At 45.8% G+C, this 15,469-nt stretch overlaps 1 protein-coding gene across 1 annotated transcript in view; it reads right to left on the reverse strand.

Moving 5' to 3' along the window:
• SGCZ (sarcoglycan zeta) overlaps positions 1-15,469 on the reverse strand; it is a 779,950-nt gene that overhangs the window by 102,546 nt on the left and 661,935 nt on the right. The window contains exon 9 of the mRNA XM_059721776.1: positions 14,792-14,914. Coding sequence (XP_059577759.1) covers positions 14,792-14,914 — 123 coding nt within the window. The remainder of the gene's footprint in view (positions 1-14,791; positions 14,915-15,469) is intronic.

Genomic DNA, 15,469 nt, shown 5'->3' on the forward strand with positions numbered 1-15,469 from the left:
AACTATAGGCCCATTAGTCTTACCTCAGTCCTGGGGAAGCTCTTTGAGGAAAATTATCCAGGTGTACATCTGCGAGGGACTAGCAGGGGAGATTATGCTTAGGGGCAACCAACATGGGTTCATTAGCGGCAGGTCATGTCAGACCAACCTGGTGGCCTTCTACAACCAGATCACAAAATCCTTAGATGCAGGTATCGCAGTGGACATAGTCATTCTGGACTTTAGGAAGGCCTTTGACACTGTCTCTCACCCCATTCTCATTAAAATTTAGGCAACTGTGGTGTTGATGCCTACACAGTCAGATGGGTCACAAATTGGCTGGAGGGCTGCACCCAGAGACTGGTGGTGGACAGGTCATTTTTGACCTGGAGGGGTGTGGGCAGTGGGGTTCCCCAGGGCTCGGTCCTTGGGCCTGCACTGTTCAACATCTTCATCAGTGACTTGGACAAGGGGATGAAAAGCACCTTGTTCAAATTCATGGATGACACTAAGCTGTGGGGAGAAGACGGCACACTAGAAGAGGGGGATAGGCTGCTATTAGATCTGGGCAGGTTACTGGGGTGGGCGGATGAGAATAGGATGGGTTTCAATACTGCCAAGTGCAAGGTACTGCACCTGGGGAGGAAGAACCAGCAGCATACCTACAGGCTGGGGAACTTCTTTCTTGGACTTATTATTGACTCCAAGATGAACATGGGCCAACAACGTGAGGATGCAGTCAGGAAGGCTAACTGACAACTTGTCATGCATCCACAGATGCATCATGAGCAGGCCCAGGGAGGTGATGCCCTGCTTCTATGCGACATTGGTTAGGCTGCAGTTGGAGAACTGTGTCTAGTTCTGGGCACTGCACTTCAGGAGGGATGTGGACAGTATTGAGAGGGTCCAGAGGAGGGCCACTCGCGTGATCAGGAGGCAGCAAGGCAGGCCCTATGAGGGGAGGCTATGGGACCTGAACCTGTTCAGCCTCCACAAGAGAGGCTGAGAGGGGATCTGGTGGCCATCTATAAACTGGCCAAGGGGGACCAGCAGGCAATGGGAGAGTCCCTGTTCCCCCAAGCACTACTGGGAGTAATAAGGAATAATGGCCATAAGTTAATGGGAGTAGATTCAGGCTAGATATCAGGAGGCACTACTTCACAGTCAGGGTGGCTAGGATCTGGAACCAACTTCCAAGGGAAGTGGTGCTCACTCCCACCCTGGGAGTTTTGAAAAGGAGGCTAGACAGACAACTAGCCGAAGTCATTTGACCCCAGCGTTCCTTCCTGCCCATGGCAGGGGGTCGGATTTGATGATCTGCTCAGGTCCCTTCTGACCCTACCGACTATGAAACTATATCTGACTAACCTCATATCCTTCTATGGCCATGTTACTCACCACCTGGATAAGGAAAATGAGGTTGATATGATATACTTGGACCTGAGGAAAGCCTTTGACTTGGTGTCCCATGATGCTCTCAAGATAAAACTAGGGGACTATGGGCTCAACAATTCAGTTGCCAGATGGATGGGAAACTGGCTGTGGGGTTGGACCCATAGAATACTAATGGATGGATCTGCATCGACCTGGTGGAAGGTAGCCAGTGTGGTCCCCCAAGGTTTGATACTCGGACCAATGCTTTTCAAAATCTTCATCAATGATCTGGATGTAGGGTAAAAAGCACACTGGCAAAGTTAACTGATGACACTAAGCTGTGGGGAAGTGTGTCCATGCATCAGGGTAGGCTGACAATCCCGGCAGACCTAGACAGATTAGTTAGATGGCGGACCAGAACCAGATGCTGTTCAACATTGACAAGTATAAAGTGGTCCATCTGGGGAGGAAAAATCTGCAACAAACTTACAGGTTCAGTGGTGCTATGCTAGCTAGCACCACATCTGAAAGGGACCTGGGGGTCATAATTGACCATAAAATGAATGAGCCACCAGTATGAAGCTACAGTTAGCAAAGCAAACAATAGGGTGGCATGCATCAACTGATGCATCTAAAGCAAAACTAAAGAAGTTACTCTTCTGCTCTACTCGGTACTGGTGAGGCTGCAGCTGGAGTAGTTCTGGGTGCCATACTTCAAGAAAGATGTGGAGAAGCTTGAGAGAGTCCAGAGAGGATTCATTTGTATGATTAGAAGCCAGACGAGCAAGCCATATGAGGAAAGGCTGACAGATACGGGATCGTTCAGCGTAGAAAAGCAGAGACTTTGGGGGGATTTGGTGGCAGCTTACAAATATATCAGGGTTGAGCATCAGGGACTAGGTGAACAACTATTCACCGAAGTGCCCCAGGGAATAACCAGGTGTAACAGGCATCGCTTCCGAGCCAAGTTGCGGCCTGCTCAGCTGTTCCTGTGGCAACTGCCCGTCTTCTTGCCTGTCACGTCTTGATGTTAATTAATTAATTAGCGGGAGGCTGCTCATTATAATGTCCCGATGCCAGGGGGCGCTCTGCGGCTCCAACCTCCCCTAATACCACAGCCCAAGCCTCGCAGATGTTTCTGGACATTGTCTTGTCACTAATCAACTCACCCGCTCCCTCGGGCCTGCTACATACACTCTATGGAAGCACCGCCTCTGGGCTCCTCCTCTCTGTGCCCACTCTAGGACTCTATAGTGAGCCTCCGGCCTTTCTGGCCCACCGCGCTGCTCTCCCCTTCTCTCAGGGCACACCGCGCTGCTACCCCGTTTCCCTGGGGGCAACCGCAGCCCTCTCCCCTGCTCCGGGGTTAGCCTAGGCAGTAGCCATTCTCCCGAGGCCCACCGCGCCCATACTGGGCCTCCTAACAATGTTGCCCCCTCTCTAGGGCTTGCTACTCCTGTCCTGGGCTTCCTCAATATTGCCGCTCTCGGGCTCCTCAGTAATCGCCCCTCCTTGGGGCTGGGGTCTATGCACCCCGCAAGTGACGCCCTTGCTGGCGTCTGCTGCACCTGTCCCGGGCTTCCTACTATGGCGCTCCCCCTCTCCGGGGCTCGCTGCGCCCACCTTGGGCTTCTCAATGCTGCCCTGCTCTGGGGCTGGGGTCTACGTACCCCACACACAACCCAGGGTCTCTGTTCCCTGACCGCAACCCACTGGTTGTGCTCCTCACCGCCAGTTACGCCTTCACCGGTGTGCAAGCGGCGCCTTCACTGCCGCTGGGGTCCCCCTACCACCGGGGTACCTATGAGAACAATGCGCCCTCTTGGTGCTAGACTGCGCCCTCACTGGCGCTGGGGCACCCCACCCCTATGGGGTCCCTATGAGGCCTCCTCCAACCCCTACAGCCTCACCCAAGCCTCCGGTTTAATAAACAGAGCCTAACATAAACTCAAAGCACAAGCCTCTAGGCTATAACATAACTACAAGCCGCCTGGCCATAACTTAGTATCATGGCTCAAGCCTCCAGGGCTATCATGAGCTATACTTGCAAGTCAGGCTTCTTCCCCATATCTTGGCTGAGGGAACTCCTGCCTCTCCAGCTGCTGGCAGGGAACTGCCAGCCTGGCGTCAGCCCTGGGCTTTATAAGGGCCAAGCCCTGCCTCCTACAGGCAGCTGGCTCCCCTTAGTTGCTCCGGCAACCCGCAGCTGCACTCATTACCCTGGCAACCCTCAGCTGGGCTCATTCTGTCCGGCCAGGGCTCGCTCTCTCTCTCCCTGGCAGTCTCTCCTCTCTAGGAGCAGCGGCACCGGGGTGCCCTGCGACACCAGGGGATAACCAGGAGCAAGTTTTAGACTAGAAATAAAAAAAAAAGAAAAAGGTAACCTAGCCTGGGAGATCTGCTGCTTCCCAGGGGCCTGACCACTACCCTATGCTCCTTATCCATGTGGGCATGAAAGACATGGCTCGGAGCAATCCCAGCCAGGTCATGAGAGACTACAGGACTCTGGGAGCGGGGATTAGGGGGTTAGGGGCACAGGTGGTCTTTTCCTTGCTCCTCCTTGTTGTGGGTCATGGCCTGAGGAGGGAGAGATGGGTTGAGGTAGCCGACCAAAGACTATGGCGCTGGTATCATCATGAAAACTTCAGCTTCAACAATCACAGTCCACTCTTTGGTGAGAGAGACAGCAGTCTGCTGGGGAGAGATGGCCTCCACCTCACTCTGCTGGGGAGGAGGCTCTTCTCAGACAGACTGGTTGACCTGCTCGACCGGGCTTTAACATAAGCCCACTAGGGGTTTGGGGGATTACCGCCACTGCAAGCCCACTGGGTAACCTTTGTAAATCCAGCAGGCTAAGGCACTTAAAGGAACCCACCCCTACCCTACCCTACCCTACCCTACCCTACCCTACCCTACCCTACCCCAGAATGATCTGTAGGGAAGGCAGAGGCCCGCAATGGGACACTTGCCTGCCTGTACACCATTGCCAGGAGCTTGAGGAATAAACAGGAGGAACTGGTCCTCCTGCTAAACAAGAATGACTACAACCTCATATGGGTAACGGAGACCTGGTGGGACTCCACCTATGACTGGGCCACAGGTATAGATGGCTATACCCTGTACAAGTGAGATCATACAGAAAGAGAACTACACCCCCACCCCTTCTATGTCAAGGACAGCTACACGTCCTTGCAAATTGACATTGGTACCCAGGAAAGATGACTGGAGGCTCTCTGAGTTAAAATACATGGGGAATGTGGCATGTGGGGAACGTGGCATGGGACATCATGATAGGAGTCTACTACTGACCTCCTAAACAGAAACAAGAGCTGGACCAGGAATTTGCCAGGGAACTGGCTGAGGCTGCATGCTCTCGGTGCATGGTTGTCATGGGAGACTTTAACTACCTAGACATCTCATGGGAAGAACACTCGGCCAAATCCAATCAGTTGCAAAGCTTCACATGTGTGGATGAGCTCTACCTGTCCCAAGAAGTCTATGGGCCAACAAGAGGTAAAGTGTTGCTGGACCTGGTACTAGCCAAAGGGGATGACCTAGCCAGTGACCTAAGAATCAATGGAAAACTGGGTGATAGTGACCATGAGTTAATCATCTTTACTATCTATCACAAAGCTGGCAAGTCAGTCAGCAATACAGAAGTCCTCAGCTTCAGGAAAGCTGACTTTGACAAGCTTAGGAACCTCGTTGTTGAGGCCCTAAGGGATCATGACTTGACTGGAAGAGGAGTAGTTGCTCCTCAAGGGAGCGATCCTGACAGCACAAGGGATGGCCATCTCATCTCGGAGGAAGGGTAGCAAAAGGGCACAGCAACTCCCTTGGCTCAGCAGGGAACTTGAGGACCTCCTATGCCTCAAGAGAGACTTATAAAGAATGGAAGGCTGGAATTACGACCAAGGATGATTACTCAGCACTGGTCTGTACCTGCAGGGAGCAGATCAGAAAAGCCAAGTCTGCTACTGAGCTCCATCTGGCTTCACATATCAAGGATAACAAAAAGTCCTTTTTCAGATATGTAGGGAGCCAGAAAAAAGCAAGGGTAACATTGGACTTCTGCTAAACCAACCAGGACAGCTCATAACCAACCCCCAGGAAAAGGCCAATCTGCTTAATGGGTGCTTCGCGTTGGTCCTTCATTGATCTATTGGGACCACCCTGCCTAGCAAGACATAGGACGGCCAGGGTGAGGGTGTATTTATACCCAGCATTGGTGTTGATTTAGCAAAGGATCATCTTGAGAGGCTGGACACCTTCAACTCAGCTGGTCCTGAAAGATTACACCCTGGAGTACTCAAGGAGCTGGCAGTTGTCATAGCCCAACCATTGGAAAAAATATTAAAAAACTCGTGGAGCTCAGCTGAAGTACCTGAAGACTGGAAGAAGTTTAATGCGGTACCCATCTTCAAGAAAGGGTGGAAAGTAGATTCCAGGAATTACAGGCCAATCATCTTGACCTCAATCCCGGGTAAGATTCTGGAGAAAATTATCACGGAGACCCTCCTGGATAAGCTGGCTGAGAGCAACATCCTGAGGAAAGTCAGCACGGGTTTGTCATGGGTAGGTCTTGCCTGACCAACGTAATCTCCATCTATAATCAGGTGACATATCACCTGGACAAGGGAGAATAGATTGATGTCATATATCTGGACTTTAAAAAAGCATTTGGTCTGGTGTCCCATGACCTCCTCACAGAAAAATTGGCCAACTGTGGCCTTGGCTACATCGCAGTCTGGCTGTGAAATTGGATCTGAGGTTGGACCCAGACAGTAGTGGTCGATGGTAGCGAATCATTATGGTGCTCTGTGACCACTGACATCCCCCAAGGCTCTGTCTTTGGACCGGTTCTCTTTAACATCTTCATCAACGATGTGGACATTGGTCAGAAGCGCACTGGCTAAGTTCACCGATGACACTAAACTTTGGGGCATGGCGTCCACACCTGAGGACAGGCTAGTGATCCAGGCTGACTTGGATAAACTTAGTAAGTGGGCAGATACAAACCCGATGCATTTATCAGTATTGAACATCAAGGTACTACACCTCGGGGGGTGGGGAACCCTCAGCATACTTATAGGCTCAGCAGTGCTATACTTGCTAGCACCACTGCTGAAAAAGACTTGGGGGTGATGACTGACCACAAGATGAACATGAGCCACCTGTGTGATGTTGCACCTGGTAAAGAAAGAAAACTCTGGCTTGCATCCATAGATGTTTATCAAGTAACTCTCAGGATGTCATCCTCCTGCTGCACTCAGCCTTGGTCAGGCCACAGCTGAAGTACCGCATCCAATTCTGGGCTCCACAATTCAAGAAGGATGTCAAGAAGCTTGAGAGAGTCCAGAGGATAGCCATGCACATGATTAGAGGGCCTGAGAACAGGCCTTATGAAGAGAGGCTGAGAGCCATGGGTCTCTTCAGTCTGGAGAAGCACAGGCTCAGGGGGGACCCTGGTGGCTGCTTATAAGTACATAAGGGGTGAGCATCAGGACCTGGAAGAACATCTGTTCACCAGAGCACCCCAAGGAAAAACAAGGACCAATGGTCAAACTCCTCCAAGACCATTTTAGGCTGGACATAAGAAAAAAATTCTCTACTGTCTGAGCCCCCAAGACCTGGAATAGACTACCTCCAGAAGTGGTGCAGGCACCTACTCTGGACTCATTCAAGAAATGTTTGGATGCTTATCTTGCTGGGATCCTTTAATTATGGCTGACTTCCTGTCCCTGGGGCAGGGGGTTAGACTTGATGATCTTCGAGGTCTTTTCCAGACTTATGAGATCTATGAAATTCATTTTAATTATAGTTTCATTATAGTTTCATAGTTTCATAGATGGTAGGATCAGAAGGTACCAGTCCAACCCCCTGCAATGGGCAGGAAAGGATGCTGGGGTCAAATGATCCCGACTATGTGATTATCTAGATCCTTTTGAAGACCCCCAGTGTAAGAGCGAGCACCACTTCCCTTGGAAGATGGTTCCAGATCCTAGCCGCCCTGACTATGAAGTAGTACTTCCTGATGTCTAGCCTAAACCTAATCATACTTATGGCCATTATTCCTAGTTACTCCTGGTAGTGCTGGGGGTTGAGGGAACAGGGACTCTCCCATTCCCCGTTGGTCCCCCCTGGTAAGTTTATAGATGGCTACCAGATCCCCTCTCAATCTTCTCTTGTGGAGGCTGAACAGGTTCAGGTCCCATAGCCTCCCCTCACAAGGCCTGCCCTGCTGTCCCCTGACCATGCAAGCAGCCCTCCTCTGGACCCTCTCCATGCTACCAAGTTGGTCTGAAACAGGGGTGGGTAAAATGCAGCCCGCAGGCCAGATGTGGCCCACCAGGCCATTCTATCCAGCTCGTGGGGCCCCTAAAAAAATTTAGAAAATTTTGCGGTCCTCAATGGCTTGCCAAAACTCAATAAGTGTCCCTCCACCCAAAATAGTTGCCCGCCCCTGGTCTGACAGGACCTGGTCCTAATGAACCCATGTTGGTTTCATCCATCTAGAAAACACAACCTCCAGACAACCTAAAATCAAAAATCCACATTTTAACATGTGGTCTACAGCATCCTTCGCATTGCTAATGGATCTGAACTACCCAAAATAGTTTCCTACTATCATAGGAATCCTACTATCCTGTGGATAGTAGGAAATGATAGTAGGAAATGATACTATTTCCTACTATGATTTCCATGGCCAGAGAATCTTGCCCATTTTTATTAGGGGTGCACCGATAGCGATTTTTTTTGGGCCAATACCAATGGCTGATTTTTTTTTCTTTTTTTTAAGGAGCCATATCAGCCTATCAGCCTGATCCAATTCCAATATGCAGCTGGGCAGCTTGGAGACCAGCATCGGGCTGGTAAGTCTGGTGTGGGAGAAGGGCTGCGGGGAGGGAAGGGGCATGGGGGGGGAAGATAGAGGCCCCCACAGTGAGGGAGGGAGTGGGGAAAGGGCAGGGACTGCTCCGCTGGGGTGGGGTACAAGATGGAGCTGCAGCTCATTGAGGAGGGTGTGGGAATGGGAGGCAGCTCCCACCGCTGCATGCACCCCAGGAGGGCATGGGGGGTGTGTGCCCCTGTATCTGCACGTGGGGCGAGCATGGGCTGGGGCAGGTGTTGTGCCAAACTATTCCTGGTGGGGTCTGGGCAGGGCTTTGGCCGAGGCAGGCAGTTGCAGTGCTGGGATGGGGGCTATGGTGGGGGCTGCAGCCATCCCAAAATTCACCATAGTACCCACATAGCCCCCCTCTCAGCACCGCTGCCACCCACCCTGAGCTCAGCTTGGCCCAACCCCAGCCGGGAAGAGCCTGGCACCATCCTGGCCCCAGCCTGAAGCAGCAGCCTGTCTTTGCTTTGTGCAGATCCAGGGCACACACCCCCATGCCCTCCTGGGGTGCATGCAGTGGTGGGAGCTCTGTGCCCCTACTGCACCTCCCAAATGAGTCACTAATGACTCCACCCTGCGTCCTGCCCCAGCTGAGCAGTGCCTGCCCCAGCCCCACTCCCTCCCCTACCATGGGGGCCTCTATCTGCCCCCCTGCTCCCCTTCCCTCCCTCCCCTCAGCCCTTCCCCCACACCAGATTTACCAGTCCGATGCTGGTCTCCAAGCTGCCTGGCTGGATATCAGAATTGGATCGCTGGGACTCACTGCCTCATCAAGTGTTGTTGAAAAATTTAGAAGCAATGTACAGTCTTTGGTCAGAATGCAACACCTTGCTGTATGAAATTCTGTGCTTTTTTCACAAGCTGAGGTTTAAATGCCTTGCGGTGGGATTTCAGCCTTTTCTGTGGATATATTTTGGATATATACACAGTTCATAAAAATTCTTCAGTTCTTCTCTTATATTTGTAACTTAGTTCAATAGATTCAGCCTTGGATTACAGTCAGTAATAAAATTTATGTAACTCATTACAGTTTATACTCCATTACCTTTTCAAGTGTCTAGGAGTTTAGATTTTTGTGTGTGTGTGTGTGTGTGTGTGTGTGTGTTGGGGGAGAAGCGTGCAACTCTATTAGAAAAGCCATTTAATTTGACACTTCTAACTTCACATAATAGGAGATCATATTATTATTTATAAGCTGATTAAAAATAACATAAAAAGGACCTTGGTGCTCCTTTACAGTACAAAGTTTTGAATTCTGATCTGTGTTGCATTCTTGTTTATGAGGTCCTACATTTCAGCTAATTAGCATGGTTAGTCAGAAGGCAGTAGTGAAGAATGATCTTTTAAGTTTTGAAATAATTGATTTAACAGGTAGAGTAGAAATGTCAAATTTGGAAGTATTTTCCCCAAAGAAATTCATTTTATTAATATTAATCCCCTGTCTAAATTTTACCTTCTATATAATGTTTATAGTCCTTGGTTAGGAACTGAAATGAACACTAACTTTGACTTTCTGGCATATCTAATCTAATTGACTCCAGATAATCATTCTTTATACTACAAGTGATAACAACCCTCTTCCCTTTTGAAAGGTTTTGGTCTTCCCCTAATCAGGCTATCCTTTCTTCTGTTATTTGCTCATTTGCCCCTCTTCTCCAGTTTTATAGCCCAAACTGGTTTTAATCTTTCGCCTTGTGCCTGATGTTTCCTTAGACCTAAATAAAAATGTATTGCATTTGAAAGTTTGTCGAAGTCTATCCCAACCATGCAGTTGGTCCAATAAAAGATCTTACCCACAGACATCCTTGCCTCTCATATATTTCCCAGGGCAGGGGGTTGGACCTGATGATCTGGTTAGGTCCCTTCTGACCCTAAGCACTATGAAACTATGATTTCCTGGAGCAAGGTGGCTATAACATCATTCCAACATTACCAAACATGAAGGATATTTTTACACAAGTACTTTTTAAAGATGAGTTCAACTAAAGATACAAATGACATCATGTTCTCATTCAAAAGATTTTCTGATTGGAATGGATTCCATATCTTATATTGTATAAAGAAGGAAGGAAGACCTGAAGGGAATGAGAAAGTATCTTTAGTATACAGGACCACTAAGAGTTCTGTGTTCAGTGCTACACTTGGCTCATTTTCAGAAAAAGTCTGGGTTAGAATAATCAAACTGAAGCTCAAGAGTAAATCTGCTCAAGGAATCACAACAAAGCAGAATTTCTGCATTACTTACACGTTACAGATGCCAAAAAGTCACTACAGGGTGTGCCTGAACACTTTCTAGTCCGGATTCCACAGGATTGGTTCTCTGCATTTACTATTCATCTCTGACACATTAGATCCCAAGAAGTCAAAAGATTTCCTCCAAAATTCCAGTACAAATTTTGCTTAGTTATCACCCCAGTATTTGCATCCTTATGTATTGTATTCATACATTCATTTTAACCAATAATCTTATGATTACATGGTAAATTTACCACATACTTTTCAGAAATAATACATCCACATACCTAGGGCAGATTTTCACAGGTGTTTAGCAGTCAAATGCTCTTAATTAAAGCAAGAGAGTTACTGAGTATTTTTTAAAATTTATAAGGTTAAATCAAAGAACTTTATTATTGCTTAGATAATGGCAGACAGCTTTACCAAAATCTATACAGTATTCCCTTAGACTCTGACCACACAAAGACTTACACATATGTCTAACTTCACTCACATGAGTGATTTCCTTTTAAAAAGAATGGGAATATTCATAGGAGTAAAGGCTTGCATAAATAGTATCAAAATCAGTGTCTGAAGGTCCTCTAGACTGGATAGTAGGGATAACTGGCTGGCAGATAGGAATTTCATTCACCCTAGAGTGGCCATGTAAGTTAGGCTGTTTAACTTTGATGTATGAAATGGAGGTTCAAATTTCTGCTGGGCCTCCCACATACTTAACCACTTCATTATTTTGGGCTAGTGATTCTCAACTAAGGTGCCACAGCTGAGAAAACCAGAGTTTTCACATAGGAAACCATAGTGTTAGAAACACACTGACCTGTTGTGGTCTTTTTGAGTTCTTTGCAACAAAAGAATAGCTCTAATATCTGTCCAGCAGTCAAAAGAGAGTCAATACTAAAAGCTGGCATTTTCCAAGGGGTCCTCAAGGCTATGAAGGGGTATCTCAAGTCTGGCCCGAAAAGGTTGAAAACCACAAAAAGATTTGTGGTGCCACAAACTGCATGTGCCTGCATGTCTGGATGCACCCAGCGTCCACATGAGCATGGATGTTTGGTTCCCTAAGGACAACACATTGTGCTGCTACTAGATGTCCCTGAGGAACAGTTGTGCCACAAACTGTTTAGTGTGCAGCAAGTTACCGTGGGTGGGGTAGGGGAGGCTCACCCCAACAGCCTTACTTGGGGTCTTGAGGGGCTTCCTGGGGTTGCAGCTGTGGTCATTCTGCCACTTGGAGCCTGGCTGGAACTTGGAGTGTGGTTCCAGCCAGCCAGGCTCTGGTTTTGAGCAGCACACGCTGTCCTCACATGCAGTCTCTCCTCCTAAATCTGTTCCTCATAAAAAAGTAGATAGCTAAGCAGGGGCTGGACCAGTATCCCTACTGCCAAGTGGATACTCCAACCACCAGTTCTTATTTTTTTTCCCCTTGTTCACTATTCCTCCAAAGTATATTTCATTATTTGTACAAAGTGGAGCTATTTCAACATGAAAGATAAAGATCAGACTGTTTTATAGCCCAAGGGGTTGGGCACTGTTCTTAGAAGCTGAACACTCATGTTCAAATGCATGCTATGAATTAAACAGGAGGGCGATCTAAATGTGTGACTTCCACATCCCAAGTGAGTTCCCTCATCACTGAACTAGAAAAAAAGAGTGCTCCAGCCCCGCTCTGTACCTTTGTAAGTGGCACCTCTGTCCCCTTGTAAAGCTGGCCCTTTGTTTCCAAATTTTCTTTTAATAAAAATGCCTAAAATGTAATATTAATTTTGGGTTGAATGTTTGGCACTATCCCCTCACCCTCCATCCCCAGTTTATTGTGGGAAAACAAAGCCTTAAGAAAATCTGCTTTGAGTAAATACAATGTCATCCTTTTATATTTTTGAGCAAGAATGACTGCTAGAGGACCATATATATAATAAACCCCAAGACTCTGATAAAGTGTCAAAGCAGCATTAAGTCAGATTTTTATGTGTTTTTTGCTTTGACCTTCCCTCCTGCTTTGGAGGGTGTATGCATGAATGTGTGTTAGCCATATCATATTTTTCCCTGAAATAAACTGTGTATATGTGTGTATGTATACATACAGTTTCTTTCAGAGAAAAATACTTTTTTTCACATATGCAACTATATATATCCAATATATGCATTATAGGCTCAATTATGGTTAGCAGTATAATTGAAATGAATGGATGCTAAAGATATTCAGTCACTTTGAAACTTGGGCTCTGTAAATTGAAGTAAAGTTCAGCTAAACATTACATTATTTTTTTCAAAGTCTTTCAACAGAGAAATGTCATCATGTCTACAGCACATCTAGCTCTTCTATGTCCTTTGTGAAACATTTTTTTAATAAACTTTTAATAGCTACTGTGAAAGTTCCTGTGTCAGATTGTTTGTTTAAGATTGAACCTTTAAATATTTAACAACCTGTCTGGGAGTCTGGGTCCCAGCAGGGGCTCCAAGATGACTCTCTTTTCTTCTTCTGATGTTACATTGCTTCTCCTCTGTTTCTGCTCCATTATTATGATAAAAGTCTCCTAAAAACTTCAAGTTGTGAAGAACTCCTCTGAATCGATAGGAAATTGATTTTTTTTCTTATTCTGGTAAATAGCTGGAATTAATACTATTTCACTGGACACTGCACCACTGCTAACTGCCTACTAGCAAAAAAGCTTTTCATTATGAAGTAGCCATGTGTGATGATGAGAGGATGGGCTATGCAAGGAAGTAAAGATAAAATAGGAATGGATGAACTGGAGTGAAAAAAAAAAAATCTTCACTGTCCATCAACACAGCTGTAAGCAAAAACAAACACACTTTATGCCCTTCTCTCCCTTCCCCTGCTTTTTTAAAATGTAATGATAAAATTATATTGAGAGAGGGAGAGAGAGTTAAGTCATTAAAGATTAGCTGTTTATCTAAACCAAATGTAGCTGAGCTAACTCTTTTCAGGCCAATGTTTCAGCAGTTTCAAGTGTGTAATAATGCATCCATACACCAAGTAGGGTCTCTAGGTCCTACTGAGGCAGATCAGCTGTCTAGCAGGATGTGTCCTAGCACAGCTGATCTGTTTCACCAAGCAAAACACACGTCCCCTGTTGGTTCCACGTTGCGCGGGGTTCCTGTCATGTGGAATAATGTGCTCCCTATTTTCAGAGTCATACCCTGGGGAATCTCCAGTGTGTTTCTAAGCTGGGACTCCCAAGACTTGAGGTGCCTGACATTGCAGGAATTCCTGGGGCCCGTCAAGTCCTGGGAGCTTCTGCCCAGAGCAGCTGAAGCTCCAGGCTGGTCACAACCTCTCACCATAAACTGAATGGACATGTGCTGCAATAAAGCAGCTTAAATTGATATAATCTATGCTGCAGCCACAAATGTTGAGTATTTGTGGCACAACAAAGGGTATGGAAATCTGTTTGCTTGGCTTTTGTGCTGCCATAAAAATGTTATGGTGGCACAAATGTGATATCTGTTTCTACCTTAGGTTTTGCTCTGTGAAAAGTGAATGAAACTGCTTTAGAGATTCTTTCCCCCCAATGCTGATAGTTCACTGTTCCTCAAAACAGAATAATTAGCCATCCAGGTGCAAATTATTTTGCATTTTCCTATTATATTATTTTACACATTCAAATCAGAAATAGGCTTTTTCTTTTCAAATTCAAGCAAAACTGATGGGGTACTTCAAGAACATACTCATGAGCCATACAAAAATTAGATATGAAATTTCGAGACTAGAAGAACTATTAAATGTACCATACACTTTTCCCAGAGTCTGACAAATGGACTTTGATCCTGAAAGCTTGCAGAAAAGGACAATTTTCTTGCCATTTTCCAGTTGGTCTAATAAAAGGTATAATTTTGGAACTAAGAATTCTAGTGTTTTGTATGCCATTTAAATGGCAGCTTTTATGCTTATGAAGGGACATTACCCAAATACACTTTTCAAACTCATACATAAATCAAACATCAATACTTTATAACTATGACAAAAATAACCTCTGTTGAACATGTCATTTGTACAACAGCTGGTCACACAAACTTTAAGTTCACCTTTGATCCCAACAAGCCAATACAACAGTCAACATATCTTCCATTTGTTACATTATATGGGGCCTATTGGTTGCTCGTTCTACATTGTTTTGAACAGGACAAGAATTCACTGCAAATCATGAGATATTTTTCCTCATATACAGATTCAGTGGAAGAGAGCATTCAAGAAAATCTAGTAGTGACAGATTAATTGGATGAAGTTATTGGTAATGTTAAGATATAAACAAATACTTTTTAGAAACCTGATTGTTACTCTACCTGTTACTTTGAGTCTGTCAGCTCCAATGATGATCTCATCTTCATCTGCAGAAAACAGCAGCTTTCCACCTTCATTTGCCCTCACTTCAAATCGCTTACACTGGGCCTCTACAGCATCAGCTCCTGGAATTGAGAGGATTCTGTGAGAATTCCGAGAAACAGAATACTTCACCTAAGAAAAGATTTCTGAAATTGTAAATGAGCCATAATTTACTTTGAATCCCCAAAACACACGCTCAAGCTTTGGATGACACAATTTCTTGTAGACTTGGTTGATTATTTTGTATTATAAATCTTTCATTGTGTAATAATTATTCCTTTATTATACATTAACATGGACTTTAAAACTAATAATAAGAAGTGCAATACACCTCATTGCTATTAGTGAAAAGGAAACAAGAGTTTAGAAAAGTCATATTCTGAGATGCTGAAATATCAATGCAGAAAGGTTCTTAGCTTTTATTCTAAATAATATTCATGGCTCTTTTGACAGTAGGAACAAAGGACAAAACAATACTTTATTCTGCCCAGATCAATTAGAAAAAAATATACCCAAACACATTTAGTAGAAAAGGCTTTTTTCCAAGCTTTATTTATTTTTTGCTTAGTCTTGTTGCAAACATTCACTGTTGAATATCTTTAAAAAGCAAATACACTTTCATATAACCAACAAGACTG

Source organism: Alligator mississippiensis, chromosome 2 (assembly GCF_030867095.1).
Source record: "Alligator mississippiensis isolate rAllMis1 chromosome 2, rAllMis1, whole genome shotgun sequence".
NCBI lineage: Eukaryota > Metazoa > Chordata > Crocodylia > Alligatoridae > Alligator > Alligator mississippiensis.